Genomic DNA, 26,121 nt, shown 5'->3' on the forward strand with positions numbered 1-26,121 from the left:
TAATTCCCAGCACTGGGGGAGGACCTGGTGAAAGGTGACTGGATCATGGGGATGGATTTCCCCCTTGCTGTTCTCAGGACAGTGAGTGAGTTCTCTCGAGATTCAATTGCTTAAAAGGGTGTAACACTTCACCCTTCTTTCTCTCTCTCCTGTCACCATGTGAAGGTGCACCTGCTTCCCTTTCACCTTCCACCATCACTGTAAGTTTCCTGAGGCCTCATCAGCCATGGCTTCTGTACAGCCTATGGAACCGGGAGTCAATTAAACCTCTTTTTTTCATAAATTACCCAGTCTCAGGTAGTTCTTTATGGCAACGTAAGAACAAACTAATACAGAAAAATGGCACCAGAGAAGTGGGGCACTGCTATAAGGATACCTGAAAATGTGGAAGCAACTTTGGAACCAGATAATGGGCAGAGTATGGAACAGTTTGGAGGGCTCAGAAGAAGACAGGAAGATGAGGGAAAGTTTGGAACTTCCCAGAGACTTGTGGAATGGTTGTGACCAAAATGCTGATAGTGCTATGAACAGTGAAGTCCACGCTGAGTAGGTCTCAGATGGAGATGAGGAACTTACTGGAAACTAGAGTAAATGTCACTCTTCCTATGCTTTAGCAAAGAGACTGGCAACATTGTGTTCCTGCTCTAGAGATCTGTGGAACTTTGAACTTGAGAGAGATAGTTTGGGGCATCTGGTGGAAGAAATTTCTAAGTAGCAAAGCATTCAAGATGTGGGCTGGCTGCTTCTAAAAGCCTATGCTCATTTGCAAAAACAAGGAAATGACCAGAAACTAGAACTTATATTTAAAAGGGAAGCAGAGCATAAAAGTTTGGAAACTTTGCAGGTTGAGCATGTGGTAGAAAAGAAAAACCCGTTTGCTGAGAAGGAACTCAAAGCTGCAGAAATTTGCATAAGTAAAGAAGCCCCGAAGGCTAATAGCCAAGACAATAGGGGAAAATCCCTTCAGGGCATTTCAGAGACCTTCACAGCAGTCCTCCCATCACAGGCCTGGAGGTCTAGAAGGGAAAAATTGTTTTGTGGGCTGGGCTCAGGACCCTGCTGCTCTGTGCAGCCTCAGGATATAGCACCCTGCATCCCAGCTGCTCCAGCTCGAGCAGTAGCTAAAAGGGGCCAAGGTACAGCTCAAGCTATTGCTTTGGAGGGTGCAATCCTCAAGCCTTGGCGGCTTCCACATGGTGTTGGGCCTGCAGGTGAGCTGAAGGCAAAAGTTGAGTCTCTGCCTAGATTTCAGAGGATGTATGGCAATGCCTGGATGTCCAGGCAGAAGTCTGCTGCAAGGGTGGAGCCCTCATGCAAAACCTCTGTTAGGGCAGTGCAGAGAGTATGTGATGCTAGAGACCCCACAGGGGCACTGCCTAGTGGAGCTGTGAGAAGAGAGCCACCATCTTCCAGATCCCATAATGATAGATCCACCGAGAGCTTGTACTGTGTCCCTGGAAAAGCTGTAGGTACTCAGTGTCAGCCCATGAAAGCAGCTGTGAGGGCTGTACCCTGCAGAGCCACAGGGGTGGAGCCGCCTAAGTCTTGTAAGCCCACCCCTTGCATCAGTGTGGCCTGGATGTGAGTCATGGAGTCAAAGGAGATTATTTTGGAACTTTAAGACTTAATGACTGCCCTGCTGGGTTTTGGACTTGCATGGAGACTGCAGTCCCTGTAGTTCTTGTTTGGGCTAATTTCTCCCTCTTGAAATTGGGTCTATTTACCCAATGCCTGTACCCTCAGTGTATCTTGGAAGTAACTAACTTGTTTTTTATTTTACAGGCTTATAGGCAGAAGAGACTTGCCTTGTCTCAGATGAGACTTTGGACTTGGACTTTTGAGTTAATGCTGGAATAAATTAAGACTTCGGGGGGCTGTTGGGAAGGCATGATTGTCTTTTGAAATGTGAGAAGGACATGAGGCTTGGGAGGTGCCAGGGTAGAATGATATGGTTTGGCTCTGTGTCCCCACCCAAATCTCATGTCAAATTGTAATTTCCAATTTCGGGGAGGGACCTGGTGGGAGGTGACTGGATCATGGAGGTGGATTTCCCTCTAGCTGTTTGTGTGATAGTGAGTTCTCAGGAATTCTAGCATGTAGCACTTCCCCTTTTGCTCTGTTTCTCTCTCTTACTGCCATGTAAAGACATGCCTACTTCCCCTTCACCTTCTGCTATGATTGTAAGTTTCCTGAGGCCTCCCTGGACATATTTTTTGTGCAGCCTGCAGAACTGTGAGTCAATTAAACCTCTTCATAATTTCTTTATAAATTACCCACTCTCAGGTAGGTTTTTTTTTAATCCACTTTTTCCCCCCCTTGGAGACAGAGTCTCACTCTGTCACTCAGGCTGGAATGCAGTGCACAATCTCAGCTCACTGCAGCCTCCACCTCCCTGGTTCAAGTGATTCTCATGCCTCAGCCTCCTAAGTAGCTGGGATTACAAGTGCACATCACCATGCCTGGCTAATTTTTGTATTTTTAGTAGAGAAAGGGTTTTCCCATGTTGGCCAGGCTGGTCTGGAACTCCTGACCTCAAACAATCCACCTGCCTTGGCCTCTCAAAGTGTTGGAATTACAGATGTGAGCCACCATGACAGGCCTCAGGTTGTTCTTTTTTTTTTTTTTTTTTTTTTTGAGACGGAGTCACGCTCTGCCGCCTAGACTGGAGTGCAGTGGCACGATCTCTGCTCACTGTAAGTTCCGCCTCCCAGGTTCACGCCATTCTCCTGCCTCCGTCTCCCGAGTAGCTGGGACTACAGGTGCCCGCCACTACGCCCGGCTATTTTTTTTTTAATTTTTAGTAGAGACAGGGTTTCACTGTGTTAGCCAGGGTGGTCTCGATCACCTGACCTCATGATCCGCCCACCTCGGCCTCCCAAAGGGCTGGGATTACAGGCGTGAGCCACTGCGCCCGGCCAGGTTGTTTTTTATAGCAGTGTGAGAACAGACTACACCAGCCCTAGAGGAGCGCTGAGATCTGGGTCATCTCTGGGCAGACCACACAGCTTTGATGCAGAATCCTCATGTTTAGAATACAAGGCTGGATCTGGGGCTTGCCAGAACAAGTCCAGAGAAAACACAAAGGGAACATCACCCAGCCCTGACCGTGTTCTTGGCTGAGCCAGAGGCCCTGAGGCAGCCGAGTGAACTCCATGACAGAAACTTATCTAAATGCTTGAGGGGAGGGGAGAAAGGTGGAGGGCTCTGGTCTATGACAAGGCCAACAAGTCTACTCCACGCCAGGTGGAGGGGGCCTGTACCACCCCATGCTCCGAAACAAGAAAGGCTCTCATGAAGAGGGACCATCTCTGTTCCTGGTGATAACTTGGCCTTTCTTACCTGCCTGGCCTTTGTCTGTGTTGTACCTGCCACCGGAATGCCCTCCCTTCTCATCTCTGCCTGTTGAAATAGAATCTTTATCACTGAAGCCCTCAGATTTGGCCCAGACTGGGGACTTATTACTGTTGGGGGCCTACAAGGGGTCCCTCTCTCACAGGTTTTTTTTTTCTTTGAGATGAAGTCTCACTCTGTTGCCCAGGCTAGAGTGCAGTGGCGTGATCTTGGTTCACTGCAACCTCCACCTCCCAGGTTCAAGCAATTCTCCTGCCTCAGCCTCCCGAGTAGCTGGGACTACAGGCATGCGCCACCATGCCCAGCTAATTTTTGTATTTTTAGTAGAGATAGGGTTTCACCATATTGGTCAGGCTGGCCTTGAACTCTTGACCTCAGGTGATCCACCCGCCTCCCAAAATGCTGGGATTATAGGCATGAGCCACCGCACCTGACCTCTCTTGTAGTTTTTCTTGGCCGCCGTGGAGACACCTGGCCCACCCTTGGAGCCCCCCAGCACTGTCCTGCCCTGTGAAGCTGGCACCACAGATTGTGGTTATGGCTTGTCCTGTGTTTCCTTCTCCTTAACTCATCCCAAACAATAATGCCTGCCCTGATGCCTGCCAATGTTCCCCCTCAATTTCTGGCCTCCACCCCATCTCTTCCTGACCAGAGTCGCCACCCTCACCACACCCTCAGCATCTTTTCCTGAAGCCACAGCAGCCTCCCAGTGGCCTCCCTATCTCCCCCCACAGGCTAAGCAGAAACTGGCCCTGGAGGCCCTCTGGGCCTTGGTGTGGGGCTCTCTCCTGCAGCACCAATAGCCCCCATTTCTCCTGAACATCCTGCTCTCTCCCTGAAATGGTTCCTGCCTTCCTCTAATCGAGTCCATTATTTCAGAGCTGCTCTAAATACTACCTCTGCAAGAGCCCCACAGACAACAAGGACCACCCCTTCCTGTGGCCCTGAGCCCATGACCCCACGTGCCCCAGGCCTGTCTCTCATGGGAGTGGGATTTCTGCTCAGAGCCTCCCCCAGTGCATCTGTTTCTTACATATCTGATTCTTGAAAACGTTCTTCCCTCCTTTGCACACTTATTGAGCAGGTACTATGTTCCAGGCCCTGATCTGGTGATTCATGGTCCCCAAATACACACTCGCCCCTGTCCTCAAGGCTGTCATGGTCAGGTGGGGAAGAGAGTGGGCAGCAGACAATGATGAAACAGTGGAAAGAATGTGTGATGAGGGCAGCAAAGGGTCTGTGGGTAGGGAGGAAGGCACTCAGACCCACGCAGGGAAGGGAGTATGTGGCACAGAGGGCTTCTGGGAGGAGGTGGCCTGAACCAAACCCCAAAGTTGGAATTAGTCGTGGGGACCAAGAATATTCCAGACAGGCAGAACACCATGGACAAAGGCCAAGGGTGAAGAGGGGTGCCCCTGGGGTTCAGCTTGGCTGCAGTGTGGAGTGCAGGGGCAGTATGGCAAGAGACGCCACCCAGGAGAGGGAGTGGGCAGGGGCGACATGCCCCAAGACACCCAGCACAGGTGACAGGGCCTGGAGAGATGCAATGATAGCAATCAGATTCCATTGAACTTAGAAGTATGCAAGGAAAAACCATCGTATTTACTCAGTGTGGCAGGCAGACTCTAAGGTGACCCCAAGACCCCCTGTGGGTGGGCGACACCCTGCATGATCGCCAGGACTGCATGCATGATGGATGGGTTCTCCTCTGGGACTCGGGTACGCTGCATTGCTGCCCTCAGAACAGGGAGATGGTCTGGGTGACTCTTAAGGCATCACAGAGCTGCCTCTCTGAAGAGGAAGCTGGAGATTCAAAGCACAAAGAGACTGGCCAGCTGTGGCCGCCTTGCAAGTAGAGGGGTATCGTGAGAAGAAATGCAGGACCTGTAGGAGCTGCTGGCCAGCAAGGGTGGGAACCTCAGTCCTACAGCCACCAGGAACTGGATTCTGCCAACAAGAGTTAGCTTGGAGGTGGATTCCTCAGGGCCTCCAGAAGAGCACCTGCCCCTGCGGACACCTTGATTTCAGCCTGTGACACCCTGGGCCAAGAGCTCGACCACACCATGTGGGCTTCTGACCCACCCACCTGTGAGATAATAAACAGGTACTGTCATAAGTCACTCAGTCTGTTGTCATCTGTCATGCAGCAATGGGAAAGTAACACATCCAGCTACTATCAGCTTTCAAGGGGGAAACACAATTGTGATATTTGGAGTAACTGGGGGGAAGGAGGGGGCAATTTGCCAGTGGCTACAGCCCCCTACCCTGCTCTCTGAAGGCATCTAAGAGACCCTACGGCCTTGCCACAGCTGCAACCTCCCTGCTAGCAGCTAGATCCTCACTTAGCTACCTGGTGACAGGCGAGCTGTGGACAGAAAACACTGGAGGACAGGAAGATAAGACAACAAATGCCACAGGTGCAACGTTACAGCCCACTACAGCAAGCCACAGGCAGGGGAAGAGCAGGTTTCCTCAAAACCACCTGACTCAGCTAGTGACTCATTTCATCTTATGTGACCAGAGAGCTGTTTGCAACCAGAATGTCCAAAGCCCAGGAAAAGAGGAGCCAGACACTGGCCCAGACAGAGACAGACATTTCAGTGCCCGATGTCTGAGTCTGGCGGCGGTAGCTGGAAACGTGGGTAGACTCTGTGGCAGCTGCTCCCACTGATTTACAGCCCCTTCCGGGCCCAGGCAGACGCTCACTGTCCCCGCTCAGCTCCAGCTCCCGCTCCCAAAACATGGCAGCCTTTTTACTTTCAAGACATTTTAAAAATGTTTGGAGGGCTCTTTCTGGTAGTACCTATTCTAAAAGCAAAGCATCTTAGCTTGGCCCCAGAGCAAAGATGATGCTTACATTGATAACCCCATCCATAATTTTTAACAATGGGACAATTTTCTTCATACAAAAAGGGCTCTAAGTAATCAACAAGACCAACAACTCAACTGAAAAAAATGGGCAAACAACAGGCAAAGATTCGTTCATAGAAGACATGCAAATGGAGCCAGTGAATCCAAGATGGGACACTCAATTGTGCCAATAATGACAAACACACATCAGACGAGCTGGGTACGGTTTCCCCAGGCAGACTGGCGCCATCAGGAGTGAAATTTGCTCAAACTTTTTGAAGGGCAATCCAGTGAGATCTGCCAAAGTGAGGAATGTTTATAATCTTTGGCTGAGAAATCCCACTTCTAGGGATTAATTATACAGAAATATGCAGGGAGCTGTTTACTGCAGCCCAGTTCGTTTTAAAAACAAAAATCCAAACAAGACTGGAATGACCTTATGGGTCCAATATAAATTAGGATTCATTCATTCATGTGTGGAAATATTATGCTGCCAGCAAAAGGGGCAGACCTGATCCCCCTCATCTTCGTGGGCTGACATGGAAAGAAGCCAAGCAAGACACATGCTCAGGGAGGACAAAGAGTTGTATCAGGATGTGGGTAAAATGACCCTGTTTCTAAAATGCACACATTGCACCAGAGCCTACTGTAATGAAAAAATAAAATTAAAAGTGCACATATACCTCTACATGTATGAATAAGAAGGGTCTAGAAGGATAAGTTCTAAACTATGAACAGCGGCTGCCTCAGGGAAGTGAGGCTGGAGTTAAACAGATTCAAGAAGCACCAGCAATTAGGGCCCACACACTAATACAGGGAGCTCAAGAACAGACCTGTGCAGCGCCAGAAGCAAGGGCGGCGAGGAGGCACCCAGTCAGGGAATTCCTGAGTGTGTTGAGTGCAACAGTCTCTTAAGAGAAGCGCCAAAGACAGGAGGGGACTCTACAATTGATTGGATGGAAAAGGCTAAATTCTGCAGAACTTCACTGATTCTATGGCATGTTTTCCATATTTTCCATCTCTGAAATTGAGATGTGTCTCATAATCGATATTTCACAACTTCCTTAGGATTTTTTCTTTTTTATAGAATATAAAGTATCAGTGCATCTTACAATCAGTGATGAAATTCAATACACTGCCCCTGGACTAAAGATTCATATTAACACATTACTAAGGCTCTGAGAAGTCCTGCAGCAAAGAAACATGTAATCCTGATTCTCTAACATATCTGACACTTTTCTCTTTTCCTTATTTTGCCTTTCCCTTTGTTCACACATGAGATTATGCTGACACTCCACAAGGTGCCACCTGGTGCCCTGTGGATGTCTGCAAAGCTGCAAGGGGATCTTGTCACTTTCCAGGGCAACTGGGGCGGTTGGGACACAGTTCTTACAATTCTGTATGATGACTGTTCGGTAAATACCACAGTAACAATGGCAAGACCCATCCATGGATGCTACAAGAGAAGGGCAAAGGTATGAGAGAGAGTCTGCAAAGAATCCTCTTAGAAGGTTCTTGCCAACTACAAAGGAAAAAATAGAAATGTAGAGTGGAGAAGCCTGGTGGACTTTAACCAAATAACTGCTGCTGAGCAGACAGAAGACATCGTTGTCCTCATGTGCCTCCTGATATGACACGCTAGGGAGGGACTGGCACTGCTGGGTGGTGTTCCTGCTGAAAATGTATGACCTTGACCTAGTCACGAAAACACCGGATAAACCCGAATTGAGGGACACTCCACAAAATAAACAGTCGAGGTTCTTCCAAAGTGTCAAGGTCAAAACCTGAGGCTCCATCCCAGACAGCAGGAGACCACAGAGAGCAACAGCAAGATTGGATCCTGGACCAGAAGATGGGTATTAGTGGGACAACTGGGGAAACTGGAATTCATTTAGGCCTTTCAATTACTGAATAGTTATCAATGTGGTCTTCCTGGTTTAGATAATCATGGTCAGACAGGATGTTAACACTGGAGGAAGCTGTGCAAAGGGTATATGGGAACTTTGTGTACTATCTTTGCAACTCTGTCAAAATTTCTTAAAAATTACACTAAACATACCTGTGCAATGTGAACTTTATTACAATAAATCTAGAATACATCATCTAGTAGCCAATAAAGAGATTTTTAAAAGCCCACTTGTGTTACATGATGGGTCACCCTGAAGACATTCTTGTCTGGGGAAATGAACCTAGGCTACAGATTTGCAAACATGGGGCTGGGCGTTTGGGCAGAATGGACAGAGGGGAGCAAATGCCTGGCAGGGTCTGGTCTCATGGGGGTCACTGCAGGCCTACCATCAGGGCGCCAGGGGCTGCTGCCTTTAGCACTAAATGCAAGCTCAGAAACACAGGACTCACAGGGTCACAGCACACAGGGTGTGGTCTGAAACTCACAATGCACTGTCCGCCCGGAGAGCTCCCACCGATTGAGGGATCCTTACAACAACCTGTGAGGAAGGTGCCCCAACATTAACTCCCTCCCCATTTTACAGACAGGAAAGCTGGGGCTCAATGCAGTTAAATAACTTGCCTAAATGCACACAGCTGGGTGTTCAGGAGAGGCTCTGAACCCAGGCAGTCTGACTTTAGATTCACTATGGCACTGCTTCTGAAAAGACCCCTGCAGAGATGTGGGTCCCATGGAGAGAGCACTGGACTGAGAGTCGGAAAGGTGCCGAGTGGTCCTGAGTCAACCATGCAACCACTCGGGGCTTCTATTCTCATTGTTGAGGATGTGGAGAAGAGCAATTTTTGTAGAGTTTCGAGAACTCAAGATCTCTTTCAGCTGGAAAAACACTAAGTGAGCCATAAATTCACACTAAAGTGTAAATGGCTGCTATTGGATACTTTCTGATCAATCTGACCAACAAGGAGGTTTTGAGTACCCATGTGCCCTGCTTATATTCCAGAGGAGCCAGGAGACTCAGTGTGAGGAGGGGGAAGAAGGTTCCTGGGAGCGGAGTCTGGAGGGAGTTAGTCAACACAGCCAGGGGAAAGGAATTTGGGGTGAGAGCCAGAGTCCCAAAGACAGTCTGTTCACCAACTGGCCTAGGATCAGCGGCAGTGCCCTAGTAGAGTGCTCAGAGCCAGGTGATGTCACTGGGGGAGCACCTCCTAGAGGAGGGGTGCCTGTGGGTCGAGAGGAAACAGGCGTTTTCAGAAAGCTCTGCAGGAAGGCCTGGGGCAGGTCCACCTGGACCAATGGGGGTATCTCGGACAGAAGCCACTGAGCTGGATGGCGCTGGAGGGGTTGGTTCTGCGGGTGGAGGGGCCTTCTTGTTTTGCTGGAGAATGGGTCCCTGCCGTGGTCTTAAAGGCCCAGCAAGGTTAAGCTCTGAGTGAACAGACAGGAACATTCTTCCCTAGAGGAAGGTGCTTCTCTCCTGCAGGGTGCCAGCCAGCCTCCACGAGAGCTCAGTTCTCTCCTGTGAGCCTCTCTTGGGAGCCTCCAGACCACTGCCCTGGGCCACAGCTGTGGAAATGAGGAGCTTAGCAGAGAACCCAGCATCGGTTTCATCTCTGCCAGGGCCCTTAGGAGGCCTGGACCTGACAACCTCTCCAGAAAAAGCTGATCCAGGCTCCAGGGCCACTGTCCTCCAGGCACAACCCCCAGCCCTGGTGGGACAAAGGGGTGAGGCTGCCAGAGGGAGAGTGGGGAGCTCTCATTACTCTCCAGGGACCCCCCAACACCCTGCTGCAGCTAGGCCAGGGAAGAGATGGCACGGAAAGGGCCGCGAGTAGGCCTGTGGGCCTGATGTGGAGCTGGCTTTGGCTGTGGGGGTGCAGAAAAGGGGACGGGGTAGGGTGATCCTGGGGGCACGCTCCCTGAGGCCCTGTCCTGCCCTGAACATCTCCTGGCCTCTGCTGCCTCAACTGAGAGCCTGGCCAGCAGGACTGATGCTTCCAGGATTCCCGGGTCCCTGGGGGCTGACACAGCCTCGTCTTAGAATGTGAACGTGTGGATGGCTGCACAGGCGGCCCCTGGCTCCAGAGGACAGGAGCAGACCACACGGAAGGGTCAGCCAAGGGCAGGGAGATGGGAGGGATTCTGAGAATCAGCTGTAAAATAGATGTTTGTTGTAAAGGAACAGGGTGAGCTTTGGCATCAACATGGAGCTCAGCTTGAAGATGCACCAGCTCTGAAACCTCAACTAAGTTACCACAACCTCTCGAAGGTTCCACACCCCCATCTGTAAAGGGGGAACCCTGCAGCTGGGGGAAGGAGCAGCTTCGAGGACAGGAGGAGCCACCTTCACAGGCCAGACCTGGTCCCACATGCTCTGGGGCACCATTTCCTCCTCACCCCACGACTCCCGGACTGGCGGAGGGCACTGGCCTCCACACGGCACGTGCCAGGAAGGAGGCTCATGTGGACTCAGACCAGGGCTGACCTCGGTCCCAGCTGCCACCTCGTGCCGGCGAGGCACCTACCCGGCCTGGTCCGCAGCTGGCACTCAGCTGCCCTGGGGCATGGGAGCCACAAGCACGATCCTGCTCTGCAGAGCCTCCCCTGCACCCAAAGGGCGGGTCTCAGCCTGGGTGGCGGCAATAGCCTATGTGAAAACAAAAACAGTGGTGCTTTCACACATCCCCTAAGTCCAGGAAAGGGAACTACAAGCCAAGCGCCTCCCCCGAGAGGCCCCTACCTCACTGGCACCCTGTTCTCCCTCATTCCGGACCCCTCCATGGGGCATGCTGTCCCCTCACCTCAGCCCCGTGGTCTGGGCAGGCTGACACTGGGGGAGGCATGGGCAGGTACACACCGAGAGGTCGCTCTGCCCAATCTGGGGTGGGGCCACCACCTGAGATGCCCACTCAGCACGACCGAGGCACTGGCGACCCACTTCCCAGATGAGCGAACAACTCAGGGGAGAGTGACTGGCCCGGTCCCCCGACGGGCTAAGATTGGAAGCCTCGTCAGCGACAAGGTCCTTCTTTCCTGCCATGATGTGTGGCTGCCCTCAAGTGTCATTTCTTGGACCCCAGAGGGCACCCCCAGGGACGATGGCCATGCCACCAGCACTAGGAGAACCTGGGCAGAACTCGCCTGCAGGCACACAGCCCCAACCCTACCTATCTTCGCCTCGGTCCCTCTCTCATCAGCCACAGGGGAGCTGGGGGCGTGGGAGGGGTACACACAGGGGTGAGGGGCTGGGCTTGAGAACCACTGGCTAAGAACAGACCCACACTGTGTGGGTTCTGATCCCAAATCTACCCCCAGTAGCTCTGTGACCTTATGTAACTTAAGCTCAAAGCCCCTCAGTATCCCCACCTCTAAATTGGAGGTGATAACAGAACCTTCCTCATAGGGTCATTAAGTGGATTAAATTAGCTACTATCTGTAAAGTATTTAACCCAGCGCCTGGCACGCTAAGCACCTGCCTAAGTGCTGACAGACGCACAGCTCAGAGAGGCCACACAATGCGGGGGGAGGGGGCGGGGGCAATGGGCAGGGTCTGAGGCCTTGACTCCAAGCCCCCACCCCACTGCAGCTCCCTGAGGGTTGACAGTCAGTTCCTGCCTCTGGGAGCAACTCCCCACCAATCACAAACACCTACCCCCAAGGCAGAAGCTTTTTGGGGAATTATTTCTCCAGGCTCTAAGGAATGTTACTTTCTCTTTGCTTGGTATCTACATTACTCAGTTTCAATCCAGCTTTCAAATGGCCTCTAAGATGAGCCCTGATTAAATTCTCATAAAACCACAGGCAGAAGCATTCAATCTGTGGTATGCACCCCCGTCCCCAGGAGGCCTGGGATCCCAAACGGGCCATCTGTCACCCCCAGAGCAGATGTGTGAGAGCTTCTAAGAAAAGGAGAAGAGGAGAGACTCCCGTCACCCCAAAGCAGTCAGGGCTTTCAAGGACCTCTCCAGCCTGTTGCCCAATGGTCAGAGACCTGCTGTCCCTGCAGACAGGGACACAAACCCACGCCTTGCAATTACGGCCCAAGTGCCTTCTCACACATGGTGCCTTCTCAGCCAGTTCAGGAGCCAGCTGGAGCCTTGCCCAGAATCGCTGAACCTGGGGTGGCACACCCACGCCTTGGCCTCGGGGCTTCCATCTCTGGACCCTGGCCCTGGGTGGCAGAGTGGGCTGCTGATGGGAGAAAGAGCCTGCAAATTCAATGTTTGTCACTGCTGCCTCCTCCCTCCCTCCCCAAGGCCTGCACCAGGGAATGCTTAATTTCTAGGAAGAATTAAGTGCTTGGTTTGAATTGAATCCAAGCTCACTGCTGCCTGTGCCTCTGCCTAGGGGGTGTGGGTGTGGGGAGGAACGTGGGTGTAGGTATAGGCATGGCTGCCTCCCAGAAGCAGTCATCTATGAGGGAAAGTTGGAGCCCTGGCATGCTGGGGTGGGTCATTCTGCAAGCCAGGATGCTGGTTGCTACAGGGAGGAGACTGCTGCCGAGGTCACAGACTGAGGCCAAAGCCCCAGCCAGAGGAGAAATTCCAAGGTCAATCAGCCATGGGAAAGGTAGGTCCTCAGGCAGGGACCCATGTTTTGGAAGGTGACAACATGGAAGACTGCTAGTGCTCCCCTAAAACTCATTCTAGCCCTTCTTCCACGGTGATAAAACCTGAGTTCTAGCTGGGCATGTGGCTGCTCAGAACAAGGACTCAATTTCCCGACTTCCTTGCAGCTTAGGATGTGGCTAATTCTGGCCAGTGTTGGTCCTGTAGCTTCCAGAACCCCTCCTTAAAAGAGAACTAGGCCTTCTTCTCATTTGCTTCCTTTTTCTTAGTCGTCCTCTCCATCCTAATGTCTAGATCTTGGATATGAGGGCTGGAAATACAGCCATCACCCAGGACCAGATGGGCAGACTACAGAAGAATAAGGAGCTAGAAGGAGCCAGGGTCCCAGCCCCTGCACCCATGCTGGATGGCCTAACTCTGGGCTTTTACATCAGAGAGAAAGGAAGTTCTGTCACATTTAAGCCACTGTTATTTTAGGTCTGCTGTTAAAGTAATTTGAATGCTAACTGATACTAAGTGGGTGGGTTTGAAGCTGCCAGAGCTGAGGCAGAGAAATGACCCTGCTTCCCCTCCAGGCTCTGAATGAGACAAGGATGAGCTCTGGAAATGTGGAACTGAGAAGGCAGTGACCTCACAAAGGCTGCCCGGAGACAACGGGGTTGGGAGCTCCCAGCAGCAGGCCTCATCTGTCTCCTGGATGCAGAGCTGGGGTGGGAGAGGCCCTCCATGGCTGATGCTCTGCAGGGAGACAGATGGCCCACCTAAGCACAGACCCTTATCCAAGGGCTCTGCCTGCTATTCCTGGGAGAGCCTCCCCTTGTGCCATGGCCCAGCTGCCCAACCCCACCGCAAAGCAGGGGCTCTGGTCATCTCCCTCCCCCTGCTCATCAATGAGGATCCTAGCAGTCCTGAAGTGCCCACCCATCCCCCACCAGCTCTGTTTTCCCTGCAGCTGTCCAGATTCTCTGAAAACAGAGACAGCAGCCTTAGTGCCAGGGAGGGTGACAACCGGAGGAAGTCTCGCCAAGCCCCTTCTCCCAACACAAAAGCATGTCACTGGATTGCTGTGATTATCTGAGGGAACTTCAAGGGTAATTATGGCCATTTACAGTATGCCTGAAAGGGCTGAGTGCCTCCAGGAACAGCAGGGAGTGGAGGAGGGGGGCCCAGGGTGTGCTTCTCAGGAAGGCTCTCCGCCTCTGCAGCTTGTGGGGGCATGCAGCAGGGACCCACCCAGCAGTGCTGGTGAATGGACAGCCCCTGGGAGTCGGGAAAGGGCTCCAGGAAGTCCCAGCCTCTGACCGCCCTCCTGGAAGAATACGAGCCCAGGCACAGGGTGCATGATAAGGAAAACCCAGGGTGCAACATTCATGGCCCACCCACTCTACACTTCCTGCTGATCTAGAACCAAGCGTGTGTTAGGGTTTGGTCAACGGCTCTCTCTCTGGACCTGTTGGGGACTGGGTCCTCTCCTGGAACACCCACAGCTCTCCCCCTTACGGGCAGCTCCTGAACTTTCTAATCTCCCAATGAACTAGGACACACCCTGCTTAAAATTCCTGACCTGATTCCTAACTGCCTCCACAAGAGGCCCAATTCCGAGCCAGGCAAGTGGGCAATGGAGGTACCTCCTGGGCCTGCCTCTCAGCGTGTGACTTCCTACGGTCCACCTCATCATCACTGGGTTCCTGCTCCCTGAACACAGCATACACGCTCATACCCCGGGCCCAGGCTCACTCTTGATCCCAAAGCCCTGGTCTTCTACTCCTAAAAATCTAGGATGTGAAGACTCAATTAGGATGCTGGGGTCCTGCCATCATGGTGGCGGCAGCTGGAGCAGTTGCTGTTCCCGGGTGACCCAATGGGCCAGTCCCATGCTAAATGCGCTGCAGACATCATCCCGGGTATCCTGACCCTGACCCCATGGCTGAACCAGGTATCACCCACATCTTCCAGAACACCAGCAGAACTCAAATGATTGATTTGACTGAGACCACGTGGCTAACAAGAGCCCAGACTGGGACCCACACACAGGGTGCCTCCCTCCAGAGCCTGTGCCTTTGGCTCCAAAGGGCCCTTCAGCAGCACTGTCTTGAATCCCATCCAAACGTGTCACTCTTCAAATGGACGTGTCCGGGACATGAGATGTGACTGCTGGTCTGCCACCTTCTTCCACTCACTGGGCTTTCTCATGTTCTAATACAGCCTTCTGCTCTTCACACAGGCAGTGTCCAACAAGCATACCTTCTGGAAGGAGGCTGACTCCCTCTCCCAACATTTGACCAAACCTTCACCTATGGCAGACTGAGATGAAGGTGACCCTAGAAGGGAATGTACAGCTCTTTCTTCCCATCTGGGATTCTGGATGGCTCCAGGAAGACAGTGCAAAGGGAGGGGAAGTGCACAGCAGAGGCCAATCACTCCAGGCCCAGCAAATAAAGGTTGCCGGCGTATGCTAAGAAAGCCTGCCCACAGGGGGCACCAGGACAAAACCCCCATTCTCTGCACCCACCAATGTGTCAGGCATTCAGGGAAAGAAGCCTCAGGAGCCCTTCCAGGACAGCCAGATCCAGCAGCCAGCTCTTCTGCAGGGCACATTCCTTCGAGAGGGAACCAAGGACTCACCCATTCTCCAGGCCAGGGTCCTCAGTGGTACCCATTTCAGGTTCTTCTAGATCCAGGGCCCTCTGGCCATCAAGCTCAGGAGTAGGGGCCAGGGAGCCTGAGTCAGAGAGACCTGGCTGGATGCCAGCCCAGCCACCTGAATGCTGTGTGACGTGGCACGTCTGCTAACCTCTCAGAGCCTCTGGGATTCATCTGTAAAATGGGAAGGCTTATCATGCCCACTTCTAAGTGTACCAAAAGGGAGAATACAAGGAGAGGGCCTAACCCAAAGGCAGGAACACAACACATACTCAATAAATTGTGGTCTCAGACTCCCATGCAGATGGTCTGCCTCTGGAGCTGTGAGCCAAAAGGTACCCACTGGTCCCACCAGTCACCATCACAGGAAATTATGCCCAAGGCCAAGTCACCATCCAAGTCAGAGTTCATAGCAGCCAGGTTAGGCCTCAATCATGGTCTGTAGGGCAGGGAGCAGGGGCTGCCTCCTTGACCCCAGGATAAATCCTCACAAAGCCTGAGGGTCCAGGCCAAGCACTTTTCCTTAAAATTAAACAAGAGCTCTCAGTAGGGCACACTTGGACCAAGCAGTGAACTAGAAGGTTACTGTTAACAGGAGTCTCTCCACAAAGTCTTTCTCACATAAACCCCCTGAGAATGCAGCCTTGAGTTCTCTGGCTCTGCCTGCCCCAGGGGTAGGGAGGGGTCGGGGTGAGTCCTCAGGGACAGGAGCCTGCAGTTGGCAAGGGAGGCGCTGCAGCGAAGAGGGAGGCCCCTGCCCTCCAGAACAGAGTGGACCCGTGAGGTCCAGCAGCCACATTACATCTCCACATGTTTGATTTAAGGCCTTCAGTTTCTGTTTGTGTCCTCTGCCCAGTTACACAACTCCACTCGCCTGCCTGCCACTGAGCTGTCTGCACACACTCCTGCTCTCCAGCCACTGTGTTACCAGGACACTTCAATGTCACCCATGGGTTCAACATAACAAAACAAAACCCTCAGAACCCCTTTCCGCAAGAGCACCCTGAGGCTTTCATTTCCTCACTGCTGGTCACAGGAGAACGCAAGGACCTCCCCAGAATGACTGCCCCATGGAATTCAAATGCTTCCTGCCCCAAAGTGCTTAAAAAGACAAGACCCCTCTCTCTCCACACCTCAGGCCGTGGCCACTTTGTGACCACAAAGATGGCCGCCTGCCACGGATGCGGTGCCACACATGTCCCTACCTTCCATGTAGGCCTCAATCTTCCGGATGAGCTCGTAGGACTTGGAGCGGTCGAGCAGGGTTCTGATGGCAGGCAGCGGGTCCAGGACGATGGTCTCAGGGTGGGCATCGATGTACTCCTGAAAGGGAAGCAGGCTGCTCTGGTTAGAGCGGCGGAAAGGCCAGGTAGCATTTCACCCCTTGTGCCCTCTGTACATCCATCCCGTCCTACCCTCCAGCCCTGGCTTTGGTGGAAGGTGGTGCATTCCAGCACTGGGGCATTGCAAGCAGTCACCCTGAGATCTGAGAGAGAGGCCTGACCAGGCCAAACTCAGAAATAGAGCGCCACGCGGAAGACAGCGAGGAAACCTCAACCAGGCTCAGGGCAGGCCGCCTGACTCCGGACAAAACCTCACCCGGAAGCAGATCCACTCCAGGCGCTGGCTCCTCTGGGAGTGGCGGCCCCGTGCCCACACTGATAGGGACTCTGAGGCAGGGCCGGGGGAGTGGGATGAGGCCAGGAGTCATCAGACCGTCTGTGGGAAGGTGTGGCGGAGAGAAACATGCCACAGGGTGGGCACCGGCCACCCAGCACTCCTCAAGTACTGCACCTCCATACCTGCTAGCTTTGGGGTAGGCACGAAGGAAATGCAAGAGAAACTGTGACAAAAACCAGTCTCTAAGGAACTTACTATCTTCTTAGGGGAATAACCCTTACATGCGGGGAAGACACTGTTGTCCAGAACAGAACTCAATAAAATAACAGGCAGAATCCCACACCACCCTGGTGGGCCAGACCAACCCGAGCTGACATAGCAAAGGAGCCCACCCTTGCTCTCAACCTCCATGATTCTAAGGACAAAACTGGAATGCTGGCGTGACGAGAGGGGGTCTCGGGGAAAAAGCTGGCCTAAAGAAGGCCTCAACCAGCTGCTGCGGGTTGAATTGTGCCCCCCAAATATACGCTCAAGTCCTAACCCTTCAGCACTTGTGAACGTGGCCTTATTGATAAGGAAACAGGGTCTCTGTGGATGGAATGGAGTTAGGACGAGGTCATGCCGCATGTGGGTGGGCCCCAATCCCCTGGCTGGATTTCTTAGGAGAGAAACCTGAACACAGACACAGGCAGGAGGCCGTGTGGAGACAGACAACCGCAGTGATGCACCTACAAGCCTAGGAGGACGGAGGGTGCCCACCCCCACCAGGACCCGGGAGAGGGGCAGGGAAGCTTCGCCCTCGGGGCCTCTGGAGGGAGCCACTGCTGATGCCCTGACTGCAGCTGTTGGCCCCCAGGGCTGGGAGATTCCCGTAGTGTTAGGCTTCCCAGTTTGTGATACTTGGTTACGACAGTCCAAGGAAACGGACACACCAGCGTGATTCCTCCGCCCAGCCAGCCCCTGCCCTCCGTTCACCATTCCGCAGCCTGTCAGTGAGGCCTGCACAGCCGGGGAAACGCACCCCAGTGCTGCCGTCCTAGTGAATCTTATGGACAGAAGGAAACCGCCATTTGGAATTACTTTTCTTCAGTGAACTTATTTTGGTCCTAGTGACCACTTGTTAAGCCGAAAGCCACTTTTAACACAAAAACCAGAGACTCATATTCCCACTTCTGCTCTGAAATCGGTCTCTCCTTGGATTTCGCGGCAAAGTGTCTGGCCCTGGGCTCCTTTCCGTCTTTCGGTCTGAAGGTTTAAAGACTTCAGCGGCAGCTGGCGTAACCTCGGGGAGGCCTTGCGTTCCAGTCCTCACGCCTGTGACTGTCCTCACCCCTTAGCCATCCTCTCCCTGTACACAAGTGCGAGGACCTAGATGCGGGGCAGGAGCGTCACAGCTCCCTCCAGCCGTCAGCAAGCCACTTGGCCACCAACCTGCTGCCTGTAGACAGTGGACCAGGCACTGATGCGGGAGAGCCCACGTCTGCCACCCACACAGAGCGTGGGGACTAGCCGAAGAGTCTCCTTAAGGAAGGTTTTATGTAGAGCTGCCCTGGGGCCAAGCAGCCATGCCCAGTGCCTCTCACCTGACAGTCTCAGCCTCACCCAAGTGCCTGCACCTGATCCCTCATCTCACTTGGGGGCTCTCCATGGGCAACTACCCCTCTCGGCACCATTTCATCATCAGAGTCTGTCCTTTCAAACGCAGTCCATGCTTCCACGAGAGCAGGTCACTCATGAGGCCCTCCCCGCCGAGACTCACACATATGTATGAAATCATATTCATAGCACAACATTAATAGCTGGGTGCAGTGGCACAAGTCCGTGGTCCCAGGTACTTGGGAGGCTGAGGTGGGAGGATCACTCAGGCCCAGGAGACTGAGGCTGCAGCAATGTACAATGATGCCACTGCACTCCAGCCTGAGCAACAGAGTGAGACCCTGTCTCCAAAAAAAAGAAAGAAAGAAAAAGAAATGTCAATATTAAAAGGTCATCCACTCAAGAGACTTCACATCACTGACAGTGCTCTGGGCATTATGTGGGGTGCAGCAGATACTTGGATGATCAAAAGCCTTCTCCGCTTCACCCCACCAGATCTATAGTCCTGGCCAGCAAGTTCATGTCTTCGGTTATGAGCTAAAGGCAGTTGGCTGTCCTCACTCCCCTACCCTAAACACACCAGGAAGAAGCCTGGTGTAGTGGGAAGGCTATGTGACCAGGAGTCAAGAAACCCAGGTGCCCAGTGTCATCACCTCTCAGAGTCACCGTTGGGCAAGTCACTTGGCTTCTCGGCATCTCAGTCTCCACATCTGTGACATGAAGAGTACTGCAGATGCCCTTAGGGTCTCTGTAAAGATGGCCTCTAGTTCTAAGGGTGTAAACAGACTGAGTAAATGAAGAGTGTATTTGTAAAGGTAAACCTGAAGGCTACACAGGAGAGCTGTTCTAGAACAGGACGGACCACTAGCTAGAGGCATTCCAGGTAACGGGAGGGCCACCCACGCATTTGCTGCCTTCCTTCCAAAAGGGGGCCAACAGTCGAGCACGTGGATGGGACGAGCCAATTCTCCCTCGGCAACTGAGGCTGCTTAGAACACAGACATGCTCCTTCCTCCCCTCAAAGTTCCGAGAACAGTCTCCGCTCAGTTCTGAATAAATGAGGGCGATTCTGATTCCATGTTTATGCGTTAGGACAGTGACCTTTAAAGAGAGAACTCAGATTCATTAAGACATGAAGTTAAGCCAAACTCATGAGGAAAGAGGCTGCATGAAACCAAAGGGGAAAACATCTGACAAGCAGGCGCCAACAAGCTTTTGACCGGGCATGAAAGCATCGGCATTAACAGAATTCCTCCTAAACACGATCTCTTCTAGGATGGGGACAGAGAGGACAGAGTTTTCCCAGTCGCCTCACTATCCACAAGTGGACTTCGTGCCAAGCTTTCCAGCTTATCTATTATACTGAAGGCCTCGTGCATTTTTCACAGGTCTCTTAGAATTACCAATCTGCTGGGCGGGTGAGCACCCTGTACCACTTTATCACCACTCAGAGGAAGAAAGGCACAGCCGTCTCCACGCCAAATGGTAAGCACATGTTCCCTCGCAGGGCCTGCTGGCTAAAGGACACCAAGAGCGCGATCCTGGAGCCAACAAGGGCAGCCTGGCTCTAGGCAGACATTCAGCCCCCGCCAGGATGAGGGCTGGAACACACCTGGGGCAGAGCATCATGGTGCCCGCCCACAGCACAAGCTCCCTCAGGCTTTTTAGAGGCCCCAAGCCCATGGAATGATGCCAACAGGGACAACCGGCCCTTTGCTAAGCTGTCACTGAGAATCTGAGCAGAATGAGATGAACGCCAGAGATACACTCTTTCCTCCTCCATCCTCACAGGCAGGAAATGAGCAGGGGGTGAGACACAGGGATTTGCTCCTTCTAATGGAAAATGCTGTCAGAGTCCTGAGTTCAGATTCTGCCTCTGACGCTGACTCGTCCTGGGCAAGGTCCACTCTGAATAAAGCCTACCCGAGGTAGCTGCTGTGGGCATCATGGAGATCACGGATGCAAAAGGAGTTTGTAGACACAAAAATGAAAGGATTCTCATTACCCTGCAACACCTGGGCTCCTAGGGCCAAACCCGACACAAGGTCTCGTCTCACCCTGCCTTGCCCTGTGCAGCTGACCCCAGGGAAGCCAGCCATGCCCATGGAAGGGGGCTGTGGTTCTGGCCCATGCCCACCCTCCTGTTGATGCCAGGGTGCAACGCAACCTCCCACCTCCAACCCCGCTGGCAGCCAAGGCTCCAGGCAGTGACCTTCCAGGGCATTCATTTTTCAGAGATGCAACTCGAAAAGGACTTACAGATTAAATAGGAATCTGGGATGTGTTTCAAAACAATCTGGGTTGGGGGCAGGGACAGAAGTAGGTGAGGGACGGATGAAATGAGAGTGGCTGCAGCTGCTAACGCATGAGGCTGGGAGGTGGTACCTGGGAGCACGTTGCGGCATTCTCTCTTCTCAAATATTTTTAATTTCCCATAACACAAAGTCTGGGGGGAAATGGGAGGCAGGTAACCAGATCTTCCCTTTCTACCCTGCACCCCTAGGTGTGCCAGAAATGGATTCAAACACCAACACTATCTTTCAAGAAGAAACAAGAGCCAGCTACCCAGATGGGAAACACAATGAGAGATTAAGTATAGTAAGGATAATAATAATAAATAAAAATGATCATAATCAGTAATCATTTAAAAATAAAGGCAGTGGCCACTTACCTGGGACTTGCTATATGCACACTGCTGGACAAAAGGGTTTTCAAAGGCACTGCTTCTTTCAATATAAAAACCCTATTGGGTAAAGGCCCAAACTATAAAACTTTTAGAAGAAAACACAGTCATAAATCTTCATGACCTTGGATTAAACAACAGTTTCTTAAATGTGACCCCAAAAGTGCAAGACAGAAAAAGAAACAGATGAAGTGGACACCATGGAAACTGGAAACCTCTGGAGTTCCGGCCCCCATCTGCCCTAGGCCTGTGCTCTGAGGAGAGGCTGTGCGTGGCCCGCCTGCCAGAGGCCCAGGGGCCGGACTGACCCCCTAAGCCAGCAGGGACAGCCACACGCAAAGCAAGTCCTGACAGGTCTTGTAGCACCTTCCCATATTTGGGGGTCCCCCACAGCACAGTGAGGGTGGCAGGGCTTCTCCCCATTTTTCTCAGGACCCTGAGACTCTGAGAGGTTTTGGTCAGAGACAAAGTCCCGGGCTCTGCCCTGCCCATCCTAACAGCTTGCTCCTTCCTTCACTCAGGACCCAGGGGCTGAAATTCTGCCCACTGGGCTGCATGGCCTGAGCGCCGAGCGGGCACAGGGTAACCTCCATGGCAGGGCTGGGAAGGTCCTGCTCCACACGTTGCTTAGGAAATCTCTCCTCCAGTGGGCAGGGAGGCTGGAAGGGAAGAAAAGGCCCCACACAGAGCCTGGAAACCCCTCCTCCTTGCTGGGCCTCAGCTCCCTTCTCTGTAGAGTAAGGGTTGATGGCATGAAGGGGCTGCATGCCAGGGAGCTGGAGGCCGCCAGGCCCGGTTAACTGGGCCTTCCTCATTGTGAGCCTGGGCCTCACCTGTAAATGGAGATCGTACTTCTTCCTACCTCATAGGATTTTTATTAAAAACAGCCTGATTGAGATATCATTCACACACTATGCAATTTACCCCAAAGCAAGGGTTTTTGGAATATCAACAGGGTTGTGCAAACGATCAGCTCAATTTTAGAACGTTTTCATCCTGTCAGAAGGAAATCCCATTCCCTTTCACTCTCAGCCCCAAGTCCCAGCCTCTGGCAACCACATGTCTACTTTCTATCTGGGTAGATCTGCCTATTCTGGACATTTCCTTAGGCGAAGCCATGAGACATGTGGTCCTTCGTGACTGGCTCCTTTTGCTCACACGGTGTTTTAAAATGCATGCTTGTGTGCGGCAGTGCTTCGGTCTACTTCAAGGCGTGGGTGTAGCGTCTTTTGTTTGTCCGTTCATCACTGGATGGAATTTGGGTTGTTTCCACTTTTTGGCTGTTAGGAACAACGCCGCTGTGAACGTACGTGTATAAATTTTTGTGTGAACATATGTTTTCACTTCTCTTGGGTGTATACTTTGAAATGAAAATACAAAAGACCCCAAGGTTTGGCTCCTCAGGCATGGATGTTTTAAATCATGATCGTAACGATCCACCACAGTATACAAGTGTGGCACTTTTCTGGTTCAACACAGGCAGTTACACAAAATATTGCATTTGATTCTCAGAGCAGCGCCATGGTTTACAGAGCAAATGCCTCTGTTTTTATTCCCATTTTATAAATAAAGAAACCAAGTCTCTGAGAGGCAGTGTTGACTGGCTCAAGGTCAAACACAACCAGCTAGGGGGCTTTGCCAGGATTCAAAATCAGCCGTTTCCGTGTCAAACCCCAGACCACTGCAGTGCACCTGGTCACCTACAGAAACACGGGCTCTGTGACTGAACCGCTGTGAATCCCCAGAAAGGCTAGGGAACACCTGAAAGCTGAGCACTAGTGAACTCAACATATCACAGTGGCTCGCGGTGGCTCGCGCCTGTAATCCCAGCACTTTGGGAGGCTGAGGCAGGTGGATCACCCGAGGTCAGGAGTTTGAAACCAGCCTGGCCAACATAGGAAAACCCCCTACAAAAATACAAAAATTGCCGGGCATGGTGGTGCACGCCTGTAATCCCAGCTACTGAGGAGGCTGAGGTAGGAGAATCACTTGAACACGGGAGGTTGCAGTGAGCCAAGATCGCACCACTCCACTCCAGCCTGAGTGATAAAATGAGACTCCATCTAATAATAATAATAATAATAATAGAAGGCTGGGCACGGTGGCTCATGCCGTATCACAAGGTCGGGAGTTCAAAACCAGCCAGTTCAAGACCAGCCTGGCCAACACGGTGAAACCCCATCTCTACTAGAAATACAAAAATTAGCCGGGCATGGTGGTGGGTGCCTGTAATCCCAGCTACTCAGGAGGCTAAGGCTGGAGAATCGCTTGAACCTGGGAGGCAGAGGTTGCATGAGCTGAGATTGTGCCACTGCACTCCAGCCTGAGTGACAGAGCAAGAATCTGTCTCAGGAAACAAACAAACAAACAAAACAACGGCAAGCACAGGCCTGAACGCCAGCGTGGGCCTGCCTGGAGTTTGCTTCTTGGGACTCCAGCTTTCCACGTGGAACAGACCAAGCATTAGAGGGGGCACAATTCCGTCACCTCCCCCATGGCCACAGCAGCATCGCTGGGGATGACGACAGCCTCCCGTACTGAACCCAACAGGATTCTCGAATCCTGACCACCATCTGGCTCCAGAGGGAGCTATGGGTCGGCACCAAGGCAAATGCAGCATGTCATGCCCAGAGGAAACTTCCCGGCCAACCCGAGGATCCACTGCATCAGGGCCTGTGTGTTCAGTTAACACTCGGCCACCCCATTAACACCAGTGATTCCCCCCTTGACAGAAGAACTGAAATTACTTCCTTATGGCTGTTAAAAGTACTCCTAGGGGCTTTCATGGGAAAGGAAGTGATCCTGGGCTCACTTAGCACAATCTCACTCCCCTGACTCCTCCTGAGAGCACGGCCAGGCCCAGCTGAGGGCCACAAGGCCTGGCCTTTCCACCAGCTCCTCCGTACCCAGCGCCAAGTGAAACCCTGGAAGTCTCTGGTTCCTGAAGCCTTGGCATCTTGACGGGGGTCCTGCCAAGATTCCAGGGTGAGTCATAAACATGCTCACCAAGCACAGGTCACAGACCTATACACCTTGCAGGAATGGACACATTTCCCCTCAAAACAACCCTATGTAGATCCCGTTAGCAGCTCCATTTGACAATCAAAGAAACTAGGCCCGGCCAGGTGCAGTGGCTCACGACTATAATTCCAGTACTCTGTGAGGCCAAGGCAAGTGGACTGCTTGAGTCTGAGAGTTCAGGACCAGCCTGGGCAATATAGCGAGACCCTGTATCTACAAAAAATTAAACATTAGCCAGGTGTGGTGGTGTGCACCTACTCAGGAGGCTGAGGTGGGAGAATCATTTGAGTCGGGAAGTTCGGGGCTCCAGTGAGCTGTAATCACGTCATTGCACTCAGCCTGGGTATTACAGTGAGACCCTGTCTCAAAATAAAAGAAAAAGAAAAAAGAAAACAAAGTAGGGCTCAGAGCACCTAGTGGGTGGCCAGGGCTCTCCCTGCCAGCAGTGGCCAAGACGGGGTCCGAACCCAGGGCCTCTGGCTCCACAGCCCTCCAGTCAAAGACCCAAGGCATGGAAGGCCTGGTGAAATGAAAAGCATCTCAACTCTAACTAGGGCCAGGGTTGCTCAGCAGCATTTCAGGAGAAAGGGAAGCCTTTCTCTTGTTCGCTACCCAAGGCGAGGCCGCCAGCCTGACAGTCCAGGGAGGCCGGGCGTGCTCCATCTGGGGTCAGCACGAGGTAGAGCATCCAAGAAAAAATAGTAGGTCTAGTTTGCAATTTCCTTTCCCAGATGGAAAGGCACAGAAGGTCAGAACTAGCAAAACCCAGATGGACCCTTCGTCCACCCCCCATCTTTTCAGAAAGGGAAAAGGAAGTGGCAGTGAGGCCAGGGTCGCAAGGGAGCGTGGCAGAGCTGAGATTGCAGCTCCATCTCCACTGTTCCTCCCAACCCACGGTCCTCACTGGTTGCTTGTTCTCTCAAAGCCACAGCTGGACCAGAGCTCTGCATCTCTTCCCAGCCCTGAAGCAGGACGGATGTAAGCAAATGGAAGACACACACCCCTTAGGACAGTAAATACGTGACATAACTGAAGGCCACAGTCCACAGGACCTCTGTGAGGAGGGTCCGTGTGGCACAGAGGGAAAAGCGTGTCAGGGCCAGCACTGCACTTATGTACAGGAGGGCTCCCAGGGCAGCTGCTGAATGAAGGAGTGGCCCCTGCAGGGGGAGGACTAACAGATACAACAGTGTCAAGAGCAGTTGTACTTTTGAAGGCAGAAAGTGTGGTTCTGCAGAAAGCAAAGCCTCTCCATGGGAGGTCAGGTCACATGCGGATAGGGGCGGGGGCAGGGGCAGGCAGGCTAAGCAATGCTTTCTGGGAAGGACAAGTAATGAACTCTCTTGGCAGACCACTGCAACCGTGAAACTAACCCCTGCTGATTAACTTGTCATCAACCAAGGCCAGCCAAACATCCTCCAGGCAAAGCCTTCCTGGCACCTCCCAGAACACCTGCCTGTTGATTACAGCTTACAGAAAACCACATGCCACAGACAGTCCTGGGAAATCCACACTAGGCCTGGGTGCAACAGAATGTGCCAGGCGGCCAGGCTGGCAGGGGGTCGGAGTTGGAGATGCATGCAGGTAAACCTTGGAGGTGGGCTCTCAAGAGCCAAAAGAAGGTTGCAGCAGCATCCACTGTGCACTGCGACAGGACCATCAAGCCTAGTTACCCAAGGTGCCATTCACAAAGCCTACCACTGGATTGTGCAGTGTGCAACCTATGTGACAGTCCCTGACAGTCAGCCAAGGCTTCTGCCTGCCCGTCACTGTCAGATAATCTTTTTCACAGCCCAGCTGCACCTGGCTAACTTAACCCCAACACATGGGTCCTAGGGCACTGTGCCAGTTGAAACAAATACAGAGTCAAGAAACTTGGGTTA

The 26,121-nt window shown here is 52.5% G+C and overlaps 1 protein-coding gene across 6 annotated transcripts in view; it reads right to left on the reverse strand.

The window, feature by feature from the left end:
* The window catches only part of ITPK1 (inositol-tetrakisphosphate 1-kinase), a 182,115-nt gene that overhangs the window by 37,993 nt on the left and 118,001 nt on the right, over positions 1-26,121 (reverse strand). For all 6 annotated transcript variants that reach the window (XM_077941648.1, XM_002805189.4, XM_001094303.5 and 3 more), the window contains one exon: positions 16,524-16,641. In XM_077941648.1, coding sequence (XP_077797774.1) covers positions 16,524-16,641 — 118 coding nt within the window. The remainder of the gene's footprint in view (positions 1-16,523; positions 16,642-26,121) is intronic.

This window comes from Macaca mulatta, chromosome 7, assembly GCF_049350105.2.
Source record: "Macaca mulatta isolate MMU2019108-1 chromosome 7, T2T-MMU8v2.0, whole genome shotgun sequence".
Classification (NCBI taxonomy): Eukaryota; Metazoa; Chordata; class Mammalia; order Primates; family Cercopithecidae; genus Macaca; species Macaca mulatta.